The 20,955-nt window shown below is 42.4% G+C and overlaps 1 protein-coding gene across 3 annotated transcripts in view; it reads left to right on the top strand.

Moving 5' to 3' along the window:
- Positions 1–561: 561 nt before the first annotated feature.
- LOC140391605 (nectin-3-like) overlaps positions 562–20,955 on the top strand; it is a 423,814-nt gene continuing 403,420 nt past the window's right edge. The window contains exon 1 of one of the 3 annotated variants that reach the window (XM_072476263.1): positions 562–811. In XM_072476263.1, the coding sequence (XP_072332364.1) occupies positions 730–811 (82 nt within the window). In that variant the 5' untranslated portion in view covers positions 562–729. The remainder of the gene's footprint in view (positions 812–20,955) is intronic. The other 2 variants (XM_072476264.1, XM_072476265.1) reach the window with 2 other exon arrangements.

Below are 20,955 nucleotides of genomic sequence, written 5' to 3'. Positions count from 1 at the left end.
ACCCCGCGGCGCTCGCAGTGAGGAACATTTCTTCAGACGCTGCTCGCGTGATGAGAACATTTGAAATACATAAACCAGGACGTGAAGCGCGCTGTGCAGAAACTGAAATCTCCTGTGATGGCTCAAAGAAAGATCACGTCTCCCCCCCCCCCCCCCCCACAAAAAAAACCCAAACCCTCCTTTTTTTTGGAGGGGGGGGGGAATGGAACACAATTATTTTTCCTGAGGTCGGTTCTTCTGTCTCACCCTCAGCTGTTAGACGGACAGCCGCCGGCCGCGATGGGCGCGGGAAGCGTGGCCGGCTGGAGCAATGCCGAGAGGATAAGCCTGGGGTTTTTGGTGGCAACTTTGCGATCTCTCTCACACACAGACACACAAAAATAAAACCCACATTAGATGCGAAGGAGGGGGGAAAAAATTGCCACTGGAGCTGACCAAGGCGGGGGGGGGCGGGGGGGGGGGGGGGGGGGCGGGGGGTGAGTGTGGCTCAGGGGTGCGGCCCAGGCCGGCCGGGTGGGTGTGTGCATTTGTTTTGCTGTTGTGGTTGGCGCCTCCTCCCTGGGCGCTGCGCTGCAGACTGGGAGTCCCGGAGCCGGGGCGCTGTCTCTCTCTCTCTCGCTCTGTCTATCTATCCCGGCCGTGCCAGTCTCTCTCTCTCTCTCCTCACACACTCACTTGCTTGCGCTCTCTCCACTCGCCAGGCTGTGGCTGACCTGGACTAACTCAAAGATGGCGGGGACCGAGCCTCGGGCACCGTTACTGCTCTGGATGCTGCTCCTGTTGCCGGGTAAGGGACCCTCGGCAGATCCGGGTGTGTGTGGTTTAAATATATGGTTTCGTTGACTTTCTCCGGGCACAAAACTTTCCGCTTCCTCGCCGAGGGGAGGTGACAGCGGCTCTGTCCCCCCTGCCCCCCCCGGAAAACACATCCAACTTTTCTTCTCTTTTTTTGGGTTCGAGTTTGGCCTATGTTCAATGAACTGAAATCCGCACTGCAATTTCTGTCAGCCGGGCTTTAATCTGATAACTTTTTATTGCATGGATGAAGAGGGACAATTTGAGAGTTTTAAAAAGATTTTTGCATTGGGCTCTTTTTTTAAAGTGTCGGTGTGGTTTGATTTTCTGGTTTGTTAGTTGTGGTTTATGAGGTTCTGTTGTTGAGGGTTGAGGTGGGTGGGGGAAGGCAGGTAACCTAACCCGGTGCCATGGTGACCACTTTTTCCCCTTTACAAAAAGGCAGCGGTTTTTAAAATCAGATTGACTGCAAATTCTGAATTGAAACATACTCCGGGAAACTGTTCTCTTGGATATCACTGGATTTTCTTTTAGCAAACCACCGTTTCCGTTGTCTCCAGAGTAAACCAGTGCCCGCATATTTGTAACTGTCAAAACCAAGTATGCCTTGAAATGAAATTTTTATTTGGCAGGAACTTGATTTTCCTTGGGAATAAATCTTCACCTGAAGTATTTTTGAAAATACTTGGAAATTAGGGCTAGGAAAAGTCTCAATTGGAGTACGACACGTGCCTTGAGTTCCACGTTTTGCAAGGTGTTTACGAAATGGGCAGTGCACTTACAATGGAATGCAATGAACAGATTTGTACGAAGTTCAAATATACGGTGAAAACTTCCTGAGGGCAAGGTTCGAGATGAGATATCGTACCCAGCCCGTGAATTGAGACAATAAATGCACTGCAATACTCAAATCATAATTGCAGTTCTTTCTTTACACCAAACCATTTTGTTCGTCTTTCTAGCTTGAATAGAAAGTAAATTAGCACTGGAGGTACTATATCTATTGCATCATATGCAGAGGCGATTATGCCAGCTTATTTTTTAACTGTAGATTTGATAACGTTTGCAGTTAACAACCAAAGTAAGTGTGCTGCTGTTGTGATAGAAGATGTGTAAACGATCGTCAGATTTCCCTTCCTACCTCTATCACAACTGGTATAATTGGGACATGCAAATATTCACATACACGAATCTGTTTGGGTGTGCTGTGACAATGTTATTTTTTCCCTTATTTGTCCATGTTAACTAAATATCTAATATATTTTATCTAAGAAAGGAGTGAATTGCTGATACCTTTTTGTTCAGTTGATTTTTCTGTTTTTATTGTTGTGCAATTCAAACTTGAATTTAGCCATGTTTTGCAACTCATCATGATAAATTCTCTTGGTACACAAGTTAAACTCCAGAAGTGGGACCTTAATTTTCGTAGCTTCTTTCTGCAATGCTTCCCACATACATAAAGTGTGGTTATTGTGTGGGGTGGAACATAAAATGTCGTGAAGGAGAGTGGGGAAAGGGGTTAACTGAAAAACTGGGGGGAGGGCAAAGGCACATTCAAGTGTAATTTTAAGATTTTAATCCAACTATCAGTATCATCACCTGGTCATTTTTCATGCATTTCATATTTTTAGCATTCTGTAATCCACCAGCTCCCGATACAAAAGTGACAGATTTTCACAAAATTTGCAATTTATTGAGCTGTTTTCCATGTTGAATAATAAAATGATCACAAATAATAAAATGATAAATTGTAAAAGGGGGCAGTGCACAGCTGGTGACTACTGGTATAAGACTGTTTAGTTTAGTTTATGTATTGGTTTAGTTAAACACCTGTGTTCAAACATTAAACCAGGCAAAAATAAACATGACTTTGCTTTCGTAATTTTGGGAAAGCTGATTTTTTTTCTAATGTTGCCCTTGTAGCCCCAGTACTAATAAGAACCCATGCATATTTGTGCCAAATGTGTTTTATAAAGTGGGGTAGCGACAGACTGATCTCCTGAAATACCATACAGTAAGTAGACTATTTAAAACCATCGGCTCTCCACTTATCAGGAACATTAATTTCTGCTTTTACTTGTTGGATTTAGGCATTTATTTTGCAATTTTGCAAATCGATTGGAAAGGAAATATCATCACTGTGTATTGATATTTTAGAACATGCTTTGGGAATTACATTGTGCATCAGGATTGATTTGCAAACAATCTGATCGTGTTCTAGTGAACAGTTAGCAATGATATATTGAATGCAATCAAACAACTGTGGTGTAATAAGTCATGAAGATATGAACAGTGGCAAAAGCTGGAGCCCACTAGTACATAGAATTCCGACAGTGCAGAAGGAGGCCACTGGGCCCATCAAGTCTGCCCCTTCCCGAAACACCCCTGCCCTATTCCCGTAACCCCATAACCCCACCCAATCTGCACATCTTTGGGCATGAAAGGGCAATTTAGCATGGCCAATCCACCTGCACATGTTTGGACTGTGGGAGGAAACCGGAGCACCCAGAGGAAACCCACACAGACACGGGGAGAAAGTGCAACCACACAGTCACCCAAGGCTGGAATTGAGCCCGGGTCCCTGGTCCCTAACCACTGTGCCACCGTGCTGCTCTTTGTTGCCTCTGTATTTTATGTATTGTAAGTTGCCTATGTGGAATTTTCATTACTTGTAAGAATTTCTTTCATTACATTTCTTACATTTGAAAAGCAGTTTAATGCTCGGTCTTTATTTGCAAGTACAAATATTTCAGTTACTAATATTCACTGAGCTGAGGCCACAGTGCATTATGGTGTGTATTTAGCAGTGTGATTTCAAACTTAGTTTCTCTGAATATTGCCCTAGTTGGGGGCCATTGGGACAGTCAGGTTTGCTGCTGCCCTTTACACCTGTTGGTGATTTTTGGATTGATTCCCGCTGACAGACTTTGTTGGGACAGTTGTTCTGCAAGCACAGCTGTGTGGATTGATTGCATGCAAACCTGCTCCAAAATGTAGTTTCACTGCAAAAACAAACTTTTAAAAATATTTGAGCTATGTACACACTCTGTAACTTGTGATGAAGAATCTATTGACCATGTTTTTACTTAGTTGAATTAGTTATAATGCCTTAAAGTTATATTTTACAAAACGTATGAGAATCTGAGAGATATGGGGTCCATTCCAGTTGGTAATTTTCCAAAAGGTAGCACTTAATTTCTGAATTGTAGTTGTATTGAAAGAAAACCAATTCGGTTTAGGTTTTAATGTTTAGCTGGTATGGATATTTTGAATGTCAAACTCAGATTTTTTAAAGTCTTCCATTAAGCATAAAGGTGATGGTTGCTGAGTCACAATGCAACATGTATGTTCAAATAGAGAGCTACTGCTTCATCTCAATTAAATGCCTCATTAAAATCATTTGCCAGCAGAAAGATTGGGAGCATTTTAGAATTTGATAACTAATTTGTAATTTTCATTACACACATTACTGGATTAGGGCCAAGCCATTCAGCCCCTCCAGGCAGTTCCGCCATTTATTCGGATCATGCTTGATACACCTCAATAGACTTACAAAAGTAATTGTTTTCTAATCTAAATAACAAATCTTATCTTTTAACTGCTGATTTTGCCAATAAGTTCCCAAATAACAAAAAAGAATCTGAAAGCTGTGGAGGGGGTATCAGTTTACGTTGTCATGAAAACCAGTATTATTCATGACAAAAGTGCCAAATTTAATACTTATCATGCAGAGGTTAAAACATTTTACGACCTTCAATAAGCATTTACATTTGTAAACTAACAAGCCATCTTTTTAATGTCAGTAGATCAGTGATAACACTAACCTCTCGACTCAGTCTTTATGTGTGTGTGTGTGTGTGTGTGTGTGTGTGTGTGTGTGTGTGTGTGTGTGTGTTTCACCTGATGTCTGGTGTAATAAATCCGTTCCACCGGAAGTCAACAAAATATCTAGTTGTTTGTCTTTACTGTTGTATCTGAACACTGGCTGTGTACAAATTGACATATCTCTCTAATTACAACAGTAACAAGTCGAGGTACAGCAGGTTGTTTGAAGGCATGGAGGATACTTGTGAGAGGCCCGGCCAATCATGCACATATATCTGGTCCTGCCCTCAATTGAAAAATGTTTGGAGGCCGTTCTTCAGCACCATGTCGGCGGCCTTGCGTGTGAATTCGGAGCCCAGTTCCCTGGGGGACATATTTGGCTTGGCGGAGCTGCAGACTGGAGCTGGGGCAGATGTGTTAGAACATAGAACATGCAGTGCAGAAGGAGGCCATTCGGCCCATCGAGCCTGCACCGACCCACTTAAGCCCTCACTTCCACCCTATCCCCGTAACCCAATAACCCCTCTAACCTTTTGGTCAATAAGGGCAATTTATCAAGGCCAATTTACCTAACCTGCACATCTCTGGTAGCCTTCGCCCGCTGAACTCTCGCAGGTGGGTCTTGTTGGCGTGGAGGCCAGTTGCTCCACCCTGTGCCTCGGTGTGGCTGGGGCATCTGATGGAGTTTTTGTATCTGGAAAAGATGAAATTTGCTTTGGGGGGGGGGACTTCCACAAGAGATGGGATTTGTTTGTACTATATTTCAAGGAGCTTAATCAGCTGTTAAGGGGGAGGGGGTGGGGCATAGTGGGGTGCTTGGTTGAGGTTACTGGGGGGGCGCGGCGGAGAGGTTGGGGTTTGTGTTTTTTGTTGGTTAATCCACAAGAGATGGGATTTGTTTGTACTACATTTCAAGGAGCTGGTTACCATCAGCTGTTAAGGGGGAGGGGGTGGGGCATAGTGGGGTGCTTGGTTGAGGTTACTGGGGGGGGGTGGCGGAGAGGTTGGGTTTGTGTTTTTTGTTGGTTAAGTTAATGTGTTTAAAATATTAAAATGTTTTTTGTTGGTTAAGTTAATGTGTTTAAAATATTAAAATATCAAAAACTTGAATAAAAATATAAATAAAAATAACTACAACAGTGACTTTTGACGGTGAAGCTTTTGGTTCATCCATTGTAAAATATGTTATGTAGGCAGAAGTTTGTTCTTTTGCTGTTGCACTTGACAATCCTTGCTGGACGTCTGGGAGACGAAAAGAGTGATAACCAATCTATCCATGTGCCTCTTTTCACCCCCTGATTCAAACCTCTTCATCGCAGGAACCCGAAGAGGTAGTCTTTTAAACTCCGATTGCTTAACCATTACTTTTCATCTTTTCAATTTCTTTCAGCTTTGTGATCTGTGTCCTTTTGAGCTATACTTGTATAAAGAAAAATAATTCTTTTATACCTCGTGTATTAGTTTTAGGGCTATCAAAACAAGTTTATTATTTAAATGTTATATTTTGAGAAATTCTGTAATTTTGGTTTCCACATTATTGATTGCGATAATGATTCCTTTCTGTTCATAAGCATTTTTACTTAGGTCAGTCAGCATGGTGATTATTTACTTAGGTCAGTCAGCATGGTGATTCTATCATTGGCTGTATCTGTCACAACCCAATAATGCAACATTTCCTGAACAGAAATACAGTGCATCATTACAAGAAGATTTTGAAAGCATTCATCAAAATGAATAGACCGTTTGTGTTTTTAATATTTCACCTGTTTCTTTAATGCATGCAAATTTTCAGTGTGCTCAGAAATCTATCATTGCATGGCTCATCTCTTCCTCCTCTCTTATTACTGTCCCACCCTCAAACGCCCCAGATTTTGCAGAAAAAGAATCATTTGTTTTTTGGATGGATTTAGTTAAAACACTTTTATTTCCTGGTTGTCTTACTCAGTGCACATATTGTATTTTGATGAAGCATTAGAAGATTTATGGCATCAAATTGCTCTGTTCACTGTCAGCTTGTGCAGTGGTTTGTTCATAGCATCGTTCAAGCGCTGGCAGCTTATGCCATAGATTTCATAGAATTTATAGTGCAGAAGGAGGTCGGCCCATCGAGAATGCACCGGCCCTTGGAAAGAGTACCCGACTTAACCCCACACTTCCACCCTATCACTGTAACCCCACCAAACCTTTTGGACACTGACGGGCAATTTAGCACGGCCAATCCACCTAACCTGCACAGCTTTGGACTGTGGGAGGAAACCGGAGCACCCGGAGGAAACCCACGCAGACACGGGGAGGACGTGCAGACTCCGCACAGAAAGTGACCCGGCTGGGAATCAAACCTGGGACTCTGTTGCTGTGAAGCAACTGTGCTACCGTGCTGCCCCAGGTTTCTCTTATCTTTAAAAAGTGACTTGTGCATTCACATTTGAGTTTTTTTCATAGTGACTTAATTGATTAAGTACTTTATAATTTACTGTTATTTATCCGTCATTTTGTATGTAACCCCACAAAGTCATTTTAACCTATTGGTGCAGTGACTTGGCGAGACTGCTACCCTTCCAGGACACAAGAAAAAACTAAATTGCAGACAAGCATTTAAGTGGTGCATGGCCACAATGCAATTTTAAGCTAATCATCAACATCATTAGATTGGTACAGCCCAAATTTACAGCAAGCCAGGTTTGGAATTTGGGCTTTTTTCTCAACAATTTTCTTATGTTCCTAGCTAACGTAAACAGACCATTCCTTTAATGAAATAAAATTTAAGTTTTATCTTTGGTCATGACTAGGTTAGTGCGTGACTGGGTTAGGTCACCCAGCCTCTCAGTTAACCCCCAAAGCAATAAATTACATAATGAAGATATGTTGGATGCCAAATTTCTATTGACACAGAGAATGCAAAGTAAGGGACTTGGATCATTTGTCTATCATCACCTTAACCTTTCCTCCTAATTTCCATCCCAAATTTCAACTTCTAATGTGAGTGTCTTGTGAATTTATGTGCATAAAATGGGGGTAATCACGCAGCTTTCCTCCAACTCAAATCCCATTTCTCTTTGCTATTTGCCATCACCCAGCCTGTTCTTGTTTCTCCATTCCAATCCTTAAAACACCCCTTTTGTGCATGAAGCTCTCTACTTGTTCCTCGATCAACCTATGTCCCGAGCCACGCAACTTCACTTTGAACCAACAATTTGCAAAGCACCTTTCATGTCAAAAAAGTTTAATCGAATTTCACAAAGATTTAATCAAATACAATGGACATCAAACCAAGCAAATTATATTAGGAAAGCAAACAAAGTTTTGTAAAGCGGTGGAGTTTAAGGAGTATCTTAAAGGCAGAGTTAAGTGTAAAGGTGAAGGGATGTATGGAAGAAATGGCACAAAGATAGGTCTGAGTGACTGAAGACATGACCAATTTGGGGGTGGAGTGAGGGAATGGTTGTACAAGAATTTCGTGTTGGAAATAGGAAAGGTAAGAAGTCCTTTGTTGGAGTAGTTTATAGGTACCCTCACAGTAGCTTCACTGTATTATAGAAGAAGAAATAATAGGGGCATTGTGAGAAAGGTACCGGAATTATCATGGGTGATTTTTATCTTCATATAGATTGCACAAATCAGATTAGCAAGGTAGCCTGGAGGATGAGTTCATGGGAGGGTATTTGGGACAGTTTCGTAGAGCAGTATGTTCTGATCTCAACTAGGGAGCAGCATATTTTAATCCTGGTAATCTGCAGATGAGACGGGAACAATTTATAATCTTTTGATAAAGATGTCTCTAGGCAACAGCGATTTTAACATGACAATTTTACATTTCAGTGTGTGAGAAGTGTGCGTCTAAGACTTCTGTCTTAAATTTAAAAAAAAAACCATTACAGGGTGCAAGAACAGAGTTTGCTATACTGAACTGAGAAAATAGTTTGAAAGATAGATCTTTGCAGTGGCGGACATTTAAGGAGATTTCATATCTTTATCAGTATATATTCCATTGAGAAAGAAAGACTGAAGGATGCACCTTCCGTGAAGATGCACCGTCCGTGGCTAACTAAGGAAGTTAAGGTTCATATCAAATTAAAAGAAAGAGTCTGCAAAATTGTGAAAATTAGTGACAAGCCAAAAGATTGGACAGATTTTGGCAACCAGCAAAAGTTATTAAAAAATAATGGGGGATGAATTAGCGCAAGATAGAATATAAAAACAGAAACAATTCCACAAATATTTAAAAAGATAAGTGTAACTAAATTGAGCATTGGTACCTTAGGGATGAAGATGGGACATTAATTCTGGGAAACAAGGAAATTACAAGTGTTGAACAGGTATTTTATGCCTATCTGCACTGTATAAAGTACAAAATAATCCCAAGAATACCTGAAAATCAAGAGAAAAAAGGAAAGCTATTAGAACTAAAGTTTGACAAGATCCTTGGACTTGCTCCTGCATCCAAAAAGCAGTGGCTGCAAAGATAGCAGAATCATAGAAACGCCCGGCACAGAAAGAGGCCATTCAGATCATTGTTCATATGCCGGCCAAAAAAAGAGAAACTAGAACAAGAAAGTTAAACAAACTTTTCAGCATCTGGTCTGTAGCCTTGCAAGTTACAGCACTTCACATGCAGATCCAGGTACCTTTTTAAATGAGTTGAGCGTTTTGGCCTCAATCAACGATTTGAGCAGTGAATTCCAGATGCCCACCACCCTCTGAGTGAAAACTTCTACACTTACCAATCGAATGCCTATATAGCCCAAGTCTGCGACACTGAGATCAGTGTAAGAGACTTTAATGAAGGATTCCAGTCAGCACTGATCACCTCATTGGAAGTTTAAACTTCCTGTGCAATTACAGTGCCTGTGTGCATGTCAGGAATTTCCCAGGGTCCTGGCCTGCACCAACAACTTTGGTTCAGACATCACTGCACTTAATATTGGAAGATCAAGCCCTATATGTCAATCAACAAGTTTGACAACATAGCGTTGAAGGAGTTTTTTTAAAGGCTGGAAAATTAAGGTGGTTTTGAAAGTGAGGGGCCATCAACTATTCAGCTAGCTTGGACACAGGATGGAAAAATTAGCGGGCAGAAAATTAATAGGAGCAGGGTCAAGAAAAAAGATTAAGAAAAAACAGACTCCAAAGATTGTAATCTCAGAATTACTCCCAGTGCCGTACACTAATGAGTATAGAAACATAAAGATAGTGCAGGTCAGTGTGAGAGTCAGGGTTTCAGGTTCTTGGGATTTTGGAATTGGTTCTGGGATGCCTGTACAAGATAGATGAGTTGTACCTGAACATAGCTGGGACCAGTGACCTTGGGGTCTCATTACATTAAGCTGTTATTGTAGTGCTGTTGAGGAGGATTTAAACTAGTTTGATAGTGGGAATGGAATCTAAGTTGTAGAAAGGAGCAGAAATGAGAACACAGTATATTTAATAAAAATAGGAATTTACCAAAAATTACAGGGACAAGAAAATGGCAAAAGTGATAGAAGTATTAAATTGCATGTCCATTAATGTCTATGGTGTTACTAAACATTGATGAGCTGCAGGCACATATTATGATATGGCTGCATCAAGGCTTAAACAAGGTCAGGAATGGGTTCTTAATATTCCTAATTACCAAGTATTCAGAAATGATAGAGAAGGAAAATGATAGAGAAGGATGATACTAACGAGAAGGATTGAGGACTGACTATATTTGGCATTTGCGGAGAAACATAGTGGGAGTTATTACATTGTTGGCAATTTTTTAATAGAACTCCAAACAGTAGGAAGAAAGAAGACCTGAGTGAATTTGTCAATAAATTTCAACGGTATGTGCAAAAGATAACGTAGACTGAAAAACACGTGCGAAGAGAAAGAGAGGAGTTTTTGCACAGGAAAACATTCTTGACCACAATATGCCTTTGCTCCACCATGGAAGGAAGCAACGTTGGATCTGGTTTAGAGGAATGGGGCAAGTGGATTGTGTTACATTGGAGACCATAAGATATAGGAGCAGAATTAGGTTATTCGGCCCATAGAGTCTGCTTCCATTCGAGCATGGCTAATACGTTACACATCCCCATTCTCCTGCCTTCTCCATATAACGCCTGGATCCCCTTTATTAATCAAGAACCTATCTATAAGACCATCGAGCCAGCACTAGTCACAACATACTGGAGTTCAAATTAATTATGGAAATAGACCAGAAGGTAAAAATGCTCAATTGGGGAAGAGAGAATTTCAGGAGAAGGATTTTGTACAAGTAGATTAGAAAAGAAATGATTGCAGTGTGATGTTTTTAAATTTAGGGTACCCAATTTTTTTTCCTAACAAGGGGCAATTTAGTGTGGCCAATACACCTTAGCTGCACATTTTTGTGTTGTGGGGGTGAAACCCACGCTGACATGGGGAGTATTTGTAAACTCTACACAGACAGTGAGTGTAATGTAACAAAGGGTGTGTTCAGATGCAAACTAGACATAATCCTTTGAAGAGACATAGTAGAATATCCAAAACCAATGCACCTTCCATGACAAACGAAGTAGAAGTTGAAATAAAACAGAAAAACAAAACTTCTGATAATGGCAGGAGCATGTTTCAATCAATAAGCAGAAATATTATTTCAAGCGTAGCAAGGAATTGAAAAATTTAATGTGGGAGGATGAGAAGTTACAAAACAAGATTAGTGGGCAATATTAACTTGAACCCTTAAAGATTTTAGAAACGCACAAAACATAAACAGTTTGCTGGGAAAATGTTTGGCCTATTAAGGACCAAAAATAAAACCTTTATAATGAGGCTGTATAGTAGTGTTAAATGTTTCTATCCTCACAAAGGCATGGATGATGTGAAGGTTACACAATAAGAGACGAGGGAAGTTATGGACATGGTAGAAGCACAATGACCTCAAACCACTTTTTCTTGACACAGAAAGCATCAGCCCACTGATGAAGAGAGCACTTCAAATAAATCTTAAACCATCATACAATTGTAGATGAGGACATGTTCGAAGAAATCCCCTAACTCTCCATCAAAGATTATCTTGAACTCCCACCAAGCTGGGATGAAGTTGAAGCCGCTATTAAACTCCTGAAGAATGGAGAAGCCGCTATTAACATTTGAAGAATGGATGGATTCCAGCAGAGATTTTAAAACTTGGAGGAGAAGAGATCATCCATCATCTCTAGCAACTGTTCTTGAAAATCTGGGAAGAGAAGAAATTCTTGCCGACCTCAGGGATGCCATCATCACCACCATCGACAAGAAAGGAGACAAAGCGGACTTTTAAAAATGTATTTGCGGGAGGTGAGCGTTGTTAGTTAGCCCAGCATTTATTGCCCATCAGAAGGAGCTGCCTTCATTAACCTCTGCAGGCCCTGAGGTGTAGGTACACCCACAGTTCACTTCGGAACGGAGTTCCAGGATTTTTCCCCAGTGACAGTGAAGGAAGAGCAATATATTCCAAGTAAGGATGGTGAGTGACTTGGAGGGGAACCTCCAGGTGGTGGGGTTCCCAGGTAACTGCTACACTTGTCCTTCTAGATGGAAGCAGTCGTGAGTTTGAAAGGTGCTGCCTCAGGAACCTTGGCGAGTTACTGCAGCGCATCTTGTAAATGGTGCACATATTGCGTCTTGTAGATGGTGCCATTTACGTCCGTGGTGGAGGGTTTGAATGTTTGTGGAAGGGGGAGCATTCATGCGGGCTGCTTTGTCTTGGATGGTGTCAAGCTTCTTGAGTGTTGTTAGAGCTGCACTCATCCAGGCAAGTAGAGAGTATTCCATTACATGCCTGACTTGTGCTTTGTAGTCGAGATGCCGGCATTGGACTGGGGTGAGCACAGTAAGAAGTCTTACAACACCAGGTTAAAGTCCAACAGGTTTGTTTCAGCTGAGGAAGGAACTGTGTTCCAAAAGCTAGTGATTCGAAACAAACCTGTTGGACTTTAACTTGGTGTTGTAAGACTTCGTATTGTGCTTAGGTTTTGGGGGGTCAGGAGGTGAGTTACTCTTCGTAGGATTCTTAGCCTTTGACCTACCCTGGTAGCCATAGCCACAGGACTGTGGGAACTACTGAGGAATCTCCCTACTCTCTGTCATCAACGTCCTCTGAATCCCCCACAACAAAATGTCTGCGACAGTCCTCACTGATAGAAATATGGCAGAAAACATTCGCGTTCAAGCCTGGAGTCGTTGTCTGCCCCACTTTTTTATTTCTCTCCATTTACATTGCCACCATCCTTTGCCTGGTCAAAAACAAGCTTCCCAGTGGAATGGACATCGTCGACACGATGGATGGAAAACTTTTCATAGTACCATTTAATTCCCACAGTGCAGAAGGAGGTCATTCAGCCCATCGGGTCTGTACCGACCCTTCGAAAGAGCATCCTAGCTAGGGTCAAGCCCCCACCCTATCCCTGTAGCCCCACCTATCCTTTTGGACACTGAGGGCCAATTTAGCATGGCCAATCTACTGAACATGCACATCTTTATACTGTGGGAGGAAACTCAAGCAGTCATGGGGAAAAAGTGCAAACTCCACACAGGCAGTCACCCGAGACTGGAATTGCACCCGGGCCGTGGCGCTGTGAGGCAGCAGTGCGAACCACTGTGCCACCCGTGCCTCAGCCAGTTGAAATCCAAGAATAAAACAACACTGACATTGCTCGTGGAACTTCAGTATGCTGATAACATCGCCATCTGCACTCTCAGAAGAGAATCTCCGAGCTATAATGGATTCCTTTACTGAAGCATACCAAAGAATTGGTCTCTGCCTCCATCTCAAAAAAACTCAAATCCTTCAGCAACCCGCCCCAGGGCATAATTCGGTCTCTCTCTTTTGTTTTTGTTCTGGTTTCCTCCTCCCCTGACTCCTTACATGGGTTCCCAACCCCCTGTCATTTTAGTTAAACCCCCCACTCTCACAAATACACCCCCTCGGACATCAGTTCCGGTCCTGCCCAGGTCTAACCCAAGATCCAACATCATATTCAATCTGCGAGCGCTGCCTTCAGATGCCTAAGGATGAGAGTCTTCAATGACCGTGACATCTGTACCAATACTAAGAACCTTGTGTATAAGGCAGTTGTCTTTTCAGTTCTTCTATGTGGCTATGTACAGACGCCACTTCAAGCCCCATGGAGAGGTACCCATCAATGCTGTCTGAGACTTAATCTCTGCATCAGCTGGGAGGACAGCCGTACTAACATCAGTGTCCTTGAAGGTTCCAAGAATGCCAGCCATGATCATCCAAAACCATAAGAGGAGAGGGAAGTTATGGACTGAGAGGTTGATTGCCACAGATGTGTAATTGTAACAAACTAATTTATTTTAAAGTTGGACAAAAAGAATCTTAAAAACATGGCTCCCAGAACTAACACGACTCCTATAACATGACTGCTGTCAGCCAGACTGTCCTTATTCAAGTAGGATCACAGGACTCTTGAAATTAAAGGGTGACTTGGACAACATAATGGAATCTCCGAAAAGGTGTGAAAAACCTATTTACTTCTGCGGGAACAGGGGTCAGGATGGACTTGGTTCAAAAGACTGTAATTTAATTAACTTCTCTGCTTTGTGGAACAGTGACTCATCTAAATTAGCATAGACTTTTTATGTAGTTTGAATTATTAAAGAGGGCTGCCAAAGCCCTTTTGAGAGACATTGCCAGCAGACATCTCTTGGCTAAAAGACCTATGAGAATTGGGGTTCCCTGCCACCTGGAGCTACAGAGAAAGACATCATGGTTCTGCTCAAAAAAGAAACCAGGTGATCTTCAAGTGCAAAACTAACACTAACCTTCTCTCTAGGTTATTTTTTAATTGAATTGAATTGCTCAAACATATACACATACAAATTCTTTGCTTATGGACGATTTTAAGGAAACACCTTTTACATGGTTGTGAAGATGTGCTAAAAACATTAGCATGACTGAAATTTAATGTTTTGCCTGGTCTAGATGGAATGTATTCAGAATATGTTAGGAAGAAAGTTGAGAATTGGACCTCAACCGATCTCAGGATTACTAGCAGAGCTAAGCGCTAGTCAGAGTAGAAGTAGCAGGATATATCGGATGAATACGTGGCTGAAGAGATGGTGTGAGGAGGAGGGTTTCAGATTCCAGGGGCATTGGGACCGGTTCTGGGGGATGTGGGACCACTACAAACTAGACGGGTTAGACCTGGGCAGGACCGGAACTGATGTCCGAGGGGGTGTATTTGTGAGAGTGGTTGGCGGGGGGTTAAACTAAAATGGCAGGGGGTTGGGAACCCATGTAAGGAGTCAGGGGAGGAGGAAACCAGAACAAAAACAAAAGACAGAAAGGGTAAGAAGAAATGTGACAGTCAAATTAAGAAAAGTGATGGGCAGAGAAAGCAAAGGCCGATTCAAACAGGACCACAGTGAAAAATATTGGGAGCGAGGTAAGTAATATTAAAAAGACAAGCTTGAAGGCTTTGTGTCTAAATGCATGGTGCATTCGCAATAAAGCAAATGAACTAATCGTGCAAATAGACGTAAACTGGTATGATATAATCGGGATTACGGAGATATGGCTGCAGGGTGACCAGGGGTGGGAACTGAATGTTAGGGGGTGTTCAGTATTTAGGACAAAAAGGAAAAGGCAGTGGAGTGGCAATACTGGTTAACAGGAAAGTAATGCAATAGTGAGGAAGGATATTAGCTCTGACAATGTGGAATCTGTATGGGTAGTGCAGAGAAACTAATGGATGTCATATATGGATCCTCAACTGCAATGGTGATGTTGGGAATGGCATTAAACCGGAAATTAGAGGCACGTGTGGTAAAGGAACATCTGTAATTATGGGTGATTTTAATCTGCATACAGATTGGGCAAATCAAATTAGCCGCAATATCATAGAGGAGGAATTCCTGGAGTGCATACGGGATGGTTTTCTGGACCAATACTTTGAAGAACCAACTAGAGAGCAGGGCAACCTTGACTGGGTACTGTGTATTGAGAACAAAGTTATTGGCAGTCTAGCTGTGTGAGACCCCTTGGGGATGAGCGACCATAATATGGTAGAATTTTTCATCAAGGTGGAGAGTGAAGTCATTGATTCTGAGACTAAGGTCCTGAATCTTGACAAAGGAAACCATGATGATATGAGGTGCCTTTGATCGATTGGGGAAACTACTTAAAGTGGATAGGCAATGGCAAATATTCAAGGAGTGCATGGGGAACTGCAACAATTGTTTATTCCTGTCTGGCACACAAGTAAAACAGGAAAGGTGGCCAATCCAAGGCTTACATGGGAAATTAGGGGTAGTATTCGATCCAGGAAGAAGCATGCAAATTGACCAAGAAAAGCAGCCGGTCTGTGGATTCTGCAAAGACGGACCAAGGATTGATTAAGAAGGAGAAAATAGAGTACGAGAGTAAGCTTGGGAACATATACACATACAAATTCTTAGCTCATGGACGATTTTAAGGAATTGCCTTTTACATGGTTGTGTCATGGTTGTGAAGATATACTAAAAACATTAGCATGACTAAAAGTTAATGTGTTGCCTGGTGTAAATGGAATGCATTCAAAATATGTTAGGAAGAAAGTTGAGAAGTCGGACCTCAACCGATCTCAGGATTACTGCAGAGAGCAGGGAACATAAAAAAGTTTCTATAGGTACTTGAAGAGAAAACGATTGGTGAAGAAAAAGTGTAGGAGGTCCTGTTGCTGATTTTGCCTTCGTTCAATTGCTCTGTTTTATTACCTTTGCTCTCGAGTCGCCAGGTATCTTTATGATACCGCCACGAGGTTCAAGTCCGAGTAATGATTAATAATCCAATACACCGATTAGTAAGATTTAAATCAAAGCACATTTATTATACACAGTAATCGCTACTCATGCACAAATTCTACGTCTAAGCTACTTCTACAACTAACAGGCCTATACTTAACTTTGGACTGGCCCACCAGGTCAGGGAAACAAATGGCCTTTTGTTTGGGTTCTGAGTCTGCGGGATTCAAAGTTGGTACGGATTGGTAGCTAGGAGCGCCTATCTCGTAGCGAGCGTTGAATTAAGACTGACGATTGCGATCTTCACTGGGTGACCCGGGCAGGAAGAAGAGCGTGAAGAGAGCGAAGAGGTGGAGAAGAGCAGTGAAGAGAGCGATTTGAACTTGGGGCTCACTTCTTATAGTCCCCAGGGGCTTCCCGCCTTTCGGGGTGGACCCTGTACCTGGTCCCAATCACTTGGTTCGTTTTTCTCCAATGCTGGAGCGGTTCCCTGATCGATGGGCAGTCTTGAGGTGCTCGTTCACCTCCTTTTGTGTAGGCTCCTGCTGGTGCCGAATAGTCTGGTTTTGCTTTGTGTGTCCAAATGTTGCTTATTGTTCCCAGGGATTGCTCATTAGTATGCAGATGGCTGTTGCTTTGTTATGCTGATGGTTGCTGGTATCGATATTGTCTGGCCTTTCCAGAGGGAAATGCACAGCCAACCTGCAGCTGCTGGTTTTTGTCTTGTTGGCTGACTTTCCCATCAGCCTTTGCCGTTCGCCATTTTGAATCGGGAGTTGGCCAATTTAAGTGGCTACAGTCCCTTATGGTCAGAAACGGGGGAATATATAATAGGGGAGGGAGGTTCTGAAGGAAATCAATGTTAGTAGAGAAGTGGCGTTGGGGAAATTGATGGGATTGAAGGCTGATTAATCGCCATCCCAGAGTACTTAAGGAAGTGGCTCTAGAAATAGTGGCTGCATTGTCGGTCATCTTCCAGGATTCTATAGACTCTGGAACAGATACTGTAGATTGGAGGATAGCTAATCTAACTCCACTATTTAAAAAGGGAGAAAACAGGGAATTATAGACCAGTAAGCATGACATAAGTAGTGGGGAAAATTCTGGCATCCATTATCAAAGATTTTATAGCCGAGCACTTAGAAAATAGTGGCAGGATCAGCCAGTCAGCATGGATTTATGAAGGATAATGAAATCATGTTTGTCAAATCTGCTGGAATTCTTTGAGGGTGTAATTAGTAGAGTGTGTAACTAGCCCACCATCTGGTCTGGGCTTGCGAAATCCTACCAACTGTCTTGGCTTGAGACAATTCACATCTCTTTAACCTGTGATTATCCCTCCTCCAGTTGCTTCGTCTGGACCTGTAAAGACTTAATTAGCTGCAAATACTCGCATTCAAAGTATCGTCTTGCACCATTGACTTTGTCTATGTATGTGTATCTGGAACCCATCTCTTCATTCACCTGAGGAAGGCGCTGTGCTTCAAAACAAACCTGTTGGACTTTAACCTGGTGTTGTAAGACTTCTTACTGTGCCCACCCCAGCCCAACACCGGCATGTCCACATCATGGGATTAGGGGTAGTGTATTGAGATGGATAGAAAATTGGTTGGAGGACAGGACACAAAGAACAAGAATTAACGGGTCTTTTTCAAATTGGCAGGCAGTGACCTAAGTTGGATGGGAGGGTGAACTGTGAGGAGAATGCAGAGATCCTTCAGTGTGTTTTGGACAAGTTGAGTGAGTGGGCAAATGAATGGCTGATGCTGTATAATTTTGAGAAATGTGAGGTTATCCACTTTGATAGCAAAAGCGAGAAGGCAGACTATTATCTGAATGGCCATAACTTAGGAGAGCTGAATGTGCAACGAGACCTGGGTGTCCTTGTACACCAGTCACTGAAGGTAAGCATGCAGGTACAGCAGGCGGTAAAGAAGGCAAATTATATGTTGACCTTCATAGTGAGAGGGCTCAAGTACAGGAGTAGGGATGTCTTGCTGAAATTATGCAGGAAATTGGTGAGACCACACCTGGAATATTATGTGCAGTTTTGGTCTCCTTATCAGAGGAAGGATATTTTTGCTCCAGAGGGAGTGCTGCAAAGGTTTACCAGACTGATTCCTGGGGTGGCAGGGGTGACGTATAAAGACAGATTCAATCGATTAGGATTGTATTCGATGAAGTTCAGAAGAATGAGGGGGGATCTCTTAGAAACCTATAAAATTCCAACAGGACTAAACAGGGTAGATAAAAGAAGGATGTTCCTGATAGTGGGTGTGTCCAGAACCAGGGGTCATAGTTTAAGGATATAGGGTAGACTATTTAGGACAGAGATGAGGAGATGTTTATTTACCCAGAGAGTGGTCGGCCTGTGGAATTCGTTACCACAGGAAGCCGTCGAGGCCAAAACATTATGGGCAGGATTTACCGGCTGTTTACACCGGCGGGAAATTCTTGCCCCATGCCAGTGCACTGGTTTCCTTTTCATTCCTGGCGATGAGGGCTGCTGTCAACGGGAAATCCTGTTGATACAGGCAGGACCAGTAGATCCCGCTGGCGGGCTGTCTCCCCCGCCGAAAAACACGCAGGTTTGTCCCATCCTGTATGTTTTCAAGAAGCAGCTAGATATAGCACTTCAGGCAAAGAGGATTGAAGGATAGTGGGGGAAAGCGGGATTAGGCTGTTGAGTTGGATGATCAGCCATGATCATAATGGATAGCGGAGCAGGCTTGAAGTGCCGAATGGCCTCCTCCTGCCCCTATTTTCTATGTTTCTAAGATTGATGATAAAGGATTACTGTTGGAGTACTGGAAGGTTGTTGATGTTATTATTCAGGAAAGGGATAAACCAAGAAAATACTTGCCAGTCAGTCTAATGTTATCAGGGACAAGATAAAGTTAATTTATAAAAACAGAAGTTGTCTTCAGCCTGCTCTCAAGCCACTGACCAATCTTCTACTTGATACCAATTTGTAGCTAAACCAGATTTTGGCAATCTGGATATAATGTTTGACCTGAGATGAGCTTACCAACCTCATCTGCATCATTACAAAGGTGGCCTAGTCCTAGCTTAATGTCGCCTCAGCTATCTACTGCTGAAATCCTCAACCATGCCCTTGTCATCTATAGACTTGACTGTTCCACTGCAGTTCTGACTGACCTCCCATGGACTACCCTCCATAACCTTGAGGTCATCAAAATGTTTGCTGTCAGTGTCCTCATTTAAGCAACATCCTGTTTACCTCACTGACCCGCATGAGCTCCCAGTTGAGCAATGCCTGAATCTGAAAAATTTCATCTTTGTTTTCAGATTACTCCATGGCTTTGCCCTTCCCTATTTCTGCAATCTCCTCCAAGATACCTGTGCTGCTTTAATTCTAGCCTGTTGAGCATCCCTGATTTTAATTGCTCTACTATTGGCACCTTTACCTGCTTGAGCCCTGTTCTCTGGAATGTCTCCTGAAGCGCATCAACCTAATATCCCTCCTTTAGACACTCTTTAAAACCACCCTGTTTGACCACATGTGGGATGGTGTCATATTATGTTTTATAATGTCACTGTGAGGCATCTTGGGATGTTTTATTATGCTACAGGTACAATATAAATACAAATTATTGTGGACCTGCAATTAATCCAACATAATCAACATCCCAGGGGTTACCATTGATCAGAAACTGAACTGGACTAGCCATATTAATACAGATCAAAGGCTAGGAATCCTACGGCGAGTAACTCCTGCCCCCCATCTACAAGGCACAATTCAGGAGTGCAATGGAATACTCTCCACTTGCCTGGATGAGTGCAGCTCCAACAACACTCAAGAAGCTCGACACCATCCAGAACAAAGCAGCCTGCTTGATTGCTCCTCCTTCAACAAACATTTAAACCATCCACTACTGACGAACAGTGGCAGACGTGTGTATCACCTACAAGATGCACTGCAGTAACTCACCAAGGTTCCTTAAACAACCAGCCAAACCCACGATCACTACCATCTAGAAGGACAAGAACAGCAGATCCCTGGGAACTTCACCACCTGGAGGTTCCCCTCCAAGTCACTCACCTCCCTGACTTGGAAATATATCGTTGCTCCTTCACTGTTGCTGGGGCAACATCCTGGACTTCCCTCCCTAACAGCACAGTGGGTGTATCTACACCTCGAGGACTGCAGCGATTCAAGAAGGCAACTCACTACCACCTTCTGAAGGGCACCTAGGGATGGGCAATAAATGCTTGCCTAACCAGCGACGCCCACATCCTGTAAATTATTTTATAAAAAAATTCTTGTTAGGGAATTTGTTAATCTAGTCTCTGGTACATTTATTCAAAGTGATTGCTTATGCATTTAGTGCTCTGCAATCCTTGTAATGATAAGATGAATTGAACAACCAAACCATTAAATCTTGTGCATTGGACCTTTGTATTTTCTTTGTAAAAGCACACTGTTGAGAGTTCAGTTTTGATTCAGTTTGCCAATAGTTGAAAATCGCTGGCAATTGTTGCTTGGCTAGTTACGGTACTTATCAATCTTTTATGTCATTTTACAATCGGTTTCTTAAAGTTTAATCTCTGGATAAAACGCAATTCTTTGTGTACAGTTTGACA

This window comes from Scyliorhinus torazame, chromosome 15, assembly GCF_047496885.1.
Source record: "Scyliorhinus torazame isolate Kashiwa2021f chromosome 15, sScyTor2.1, whole genome shotgun sequence".
Taxonomy (NCBI): Eukaryota; Metazoa; Chordata; class Chondrichthyes; order Carcharhiniformes; family Scyliorhinidae; genus Scyliorhinus; species Scyliorhinus torazame.
Note: the sequence above shows the minus strand (reverse complement) of the source record. Positions and strands in the feature narration are given on the sequence as shown.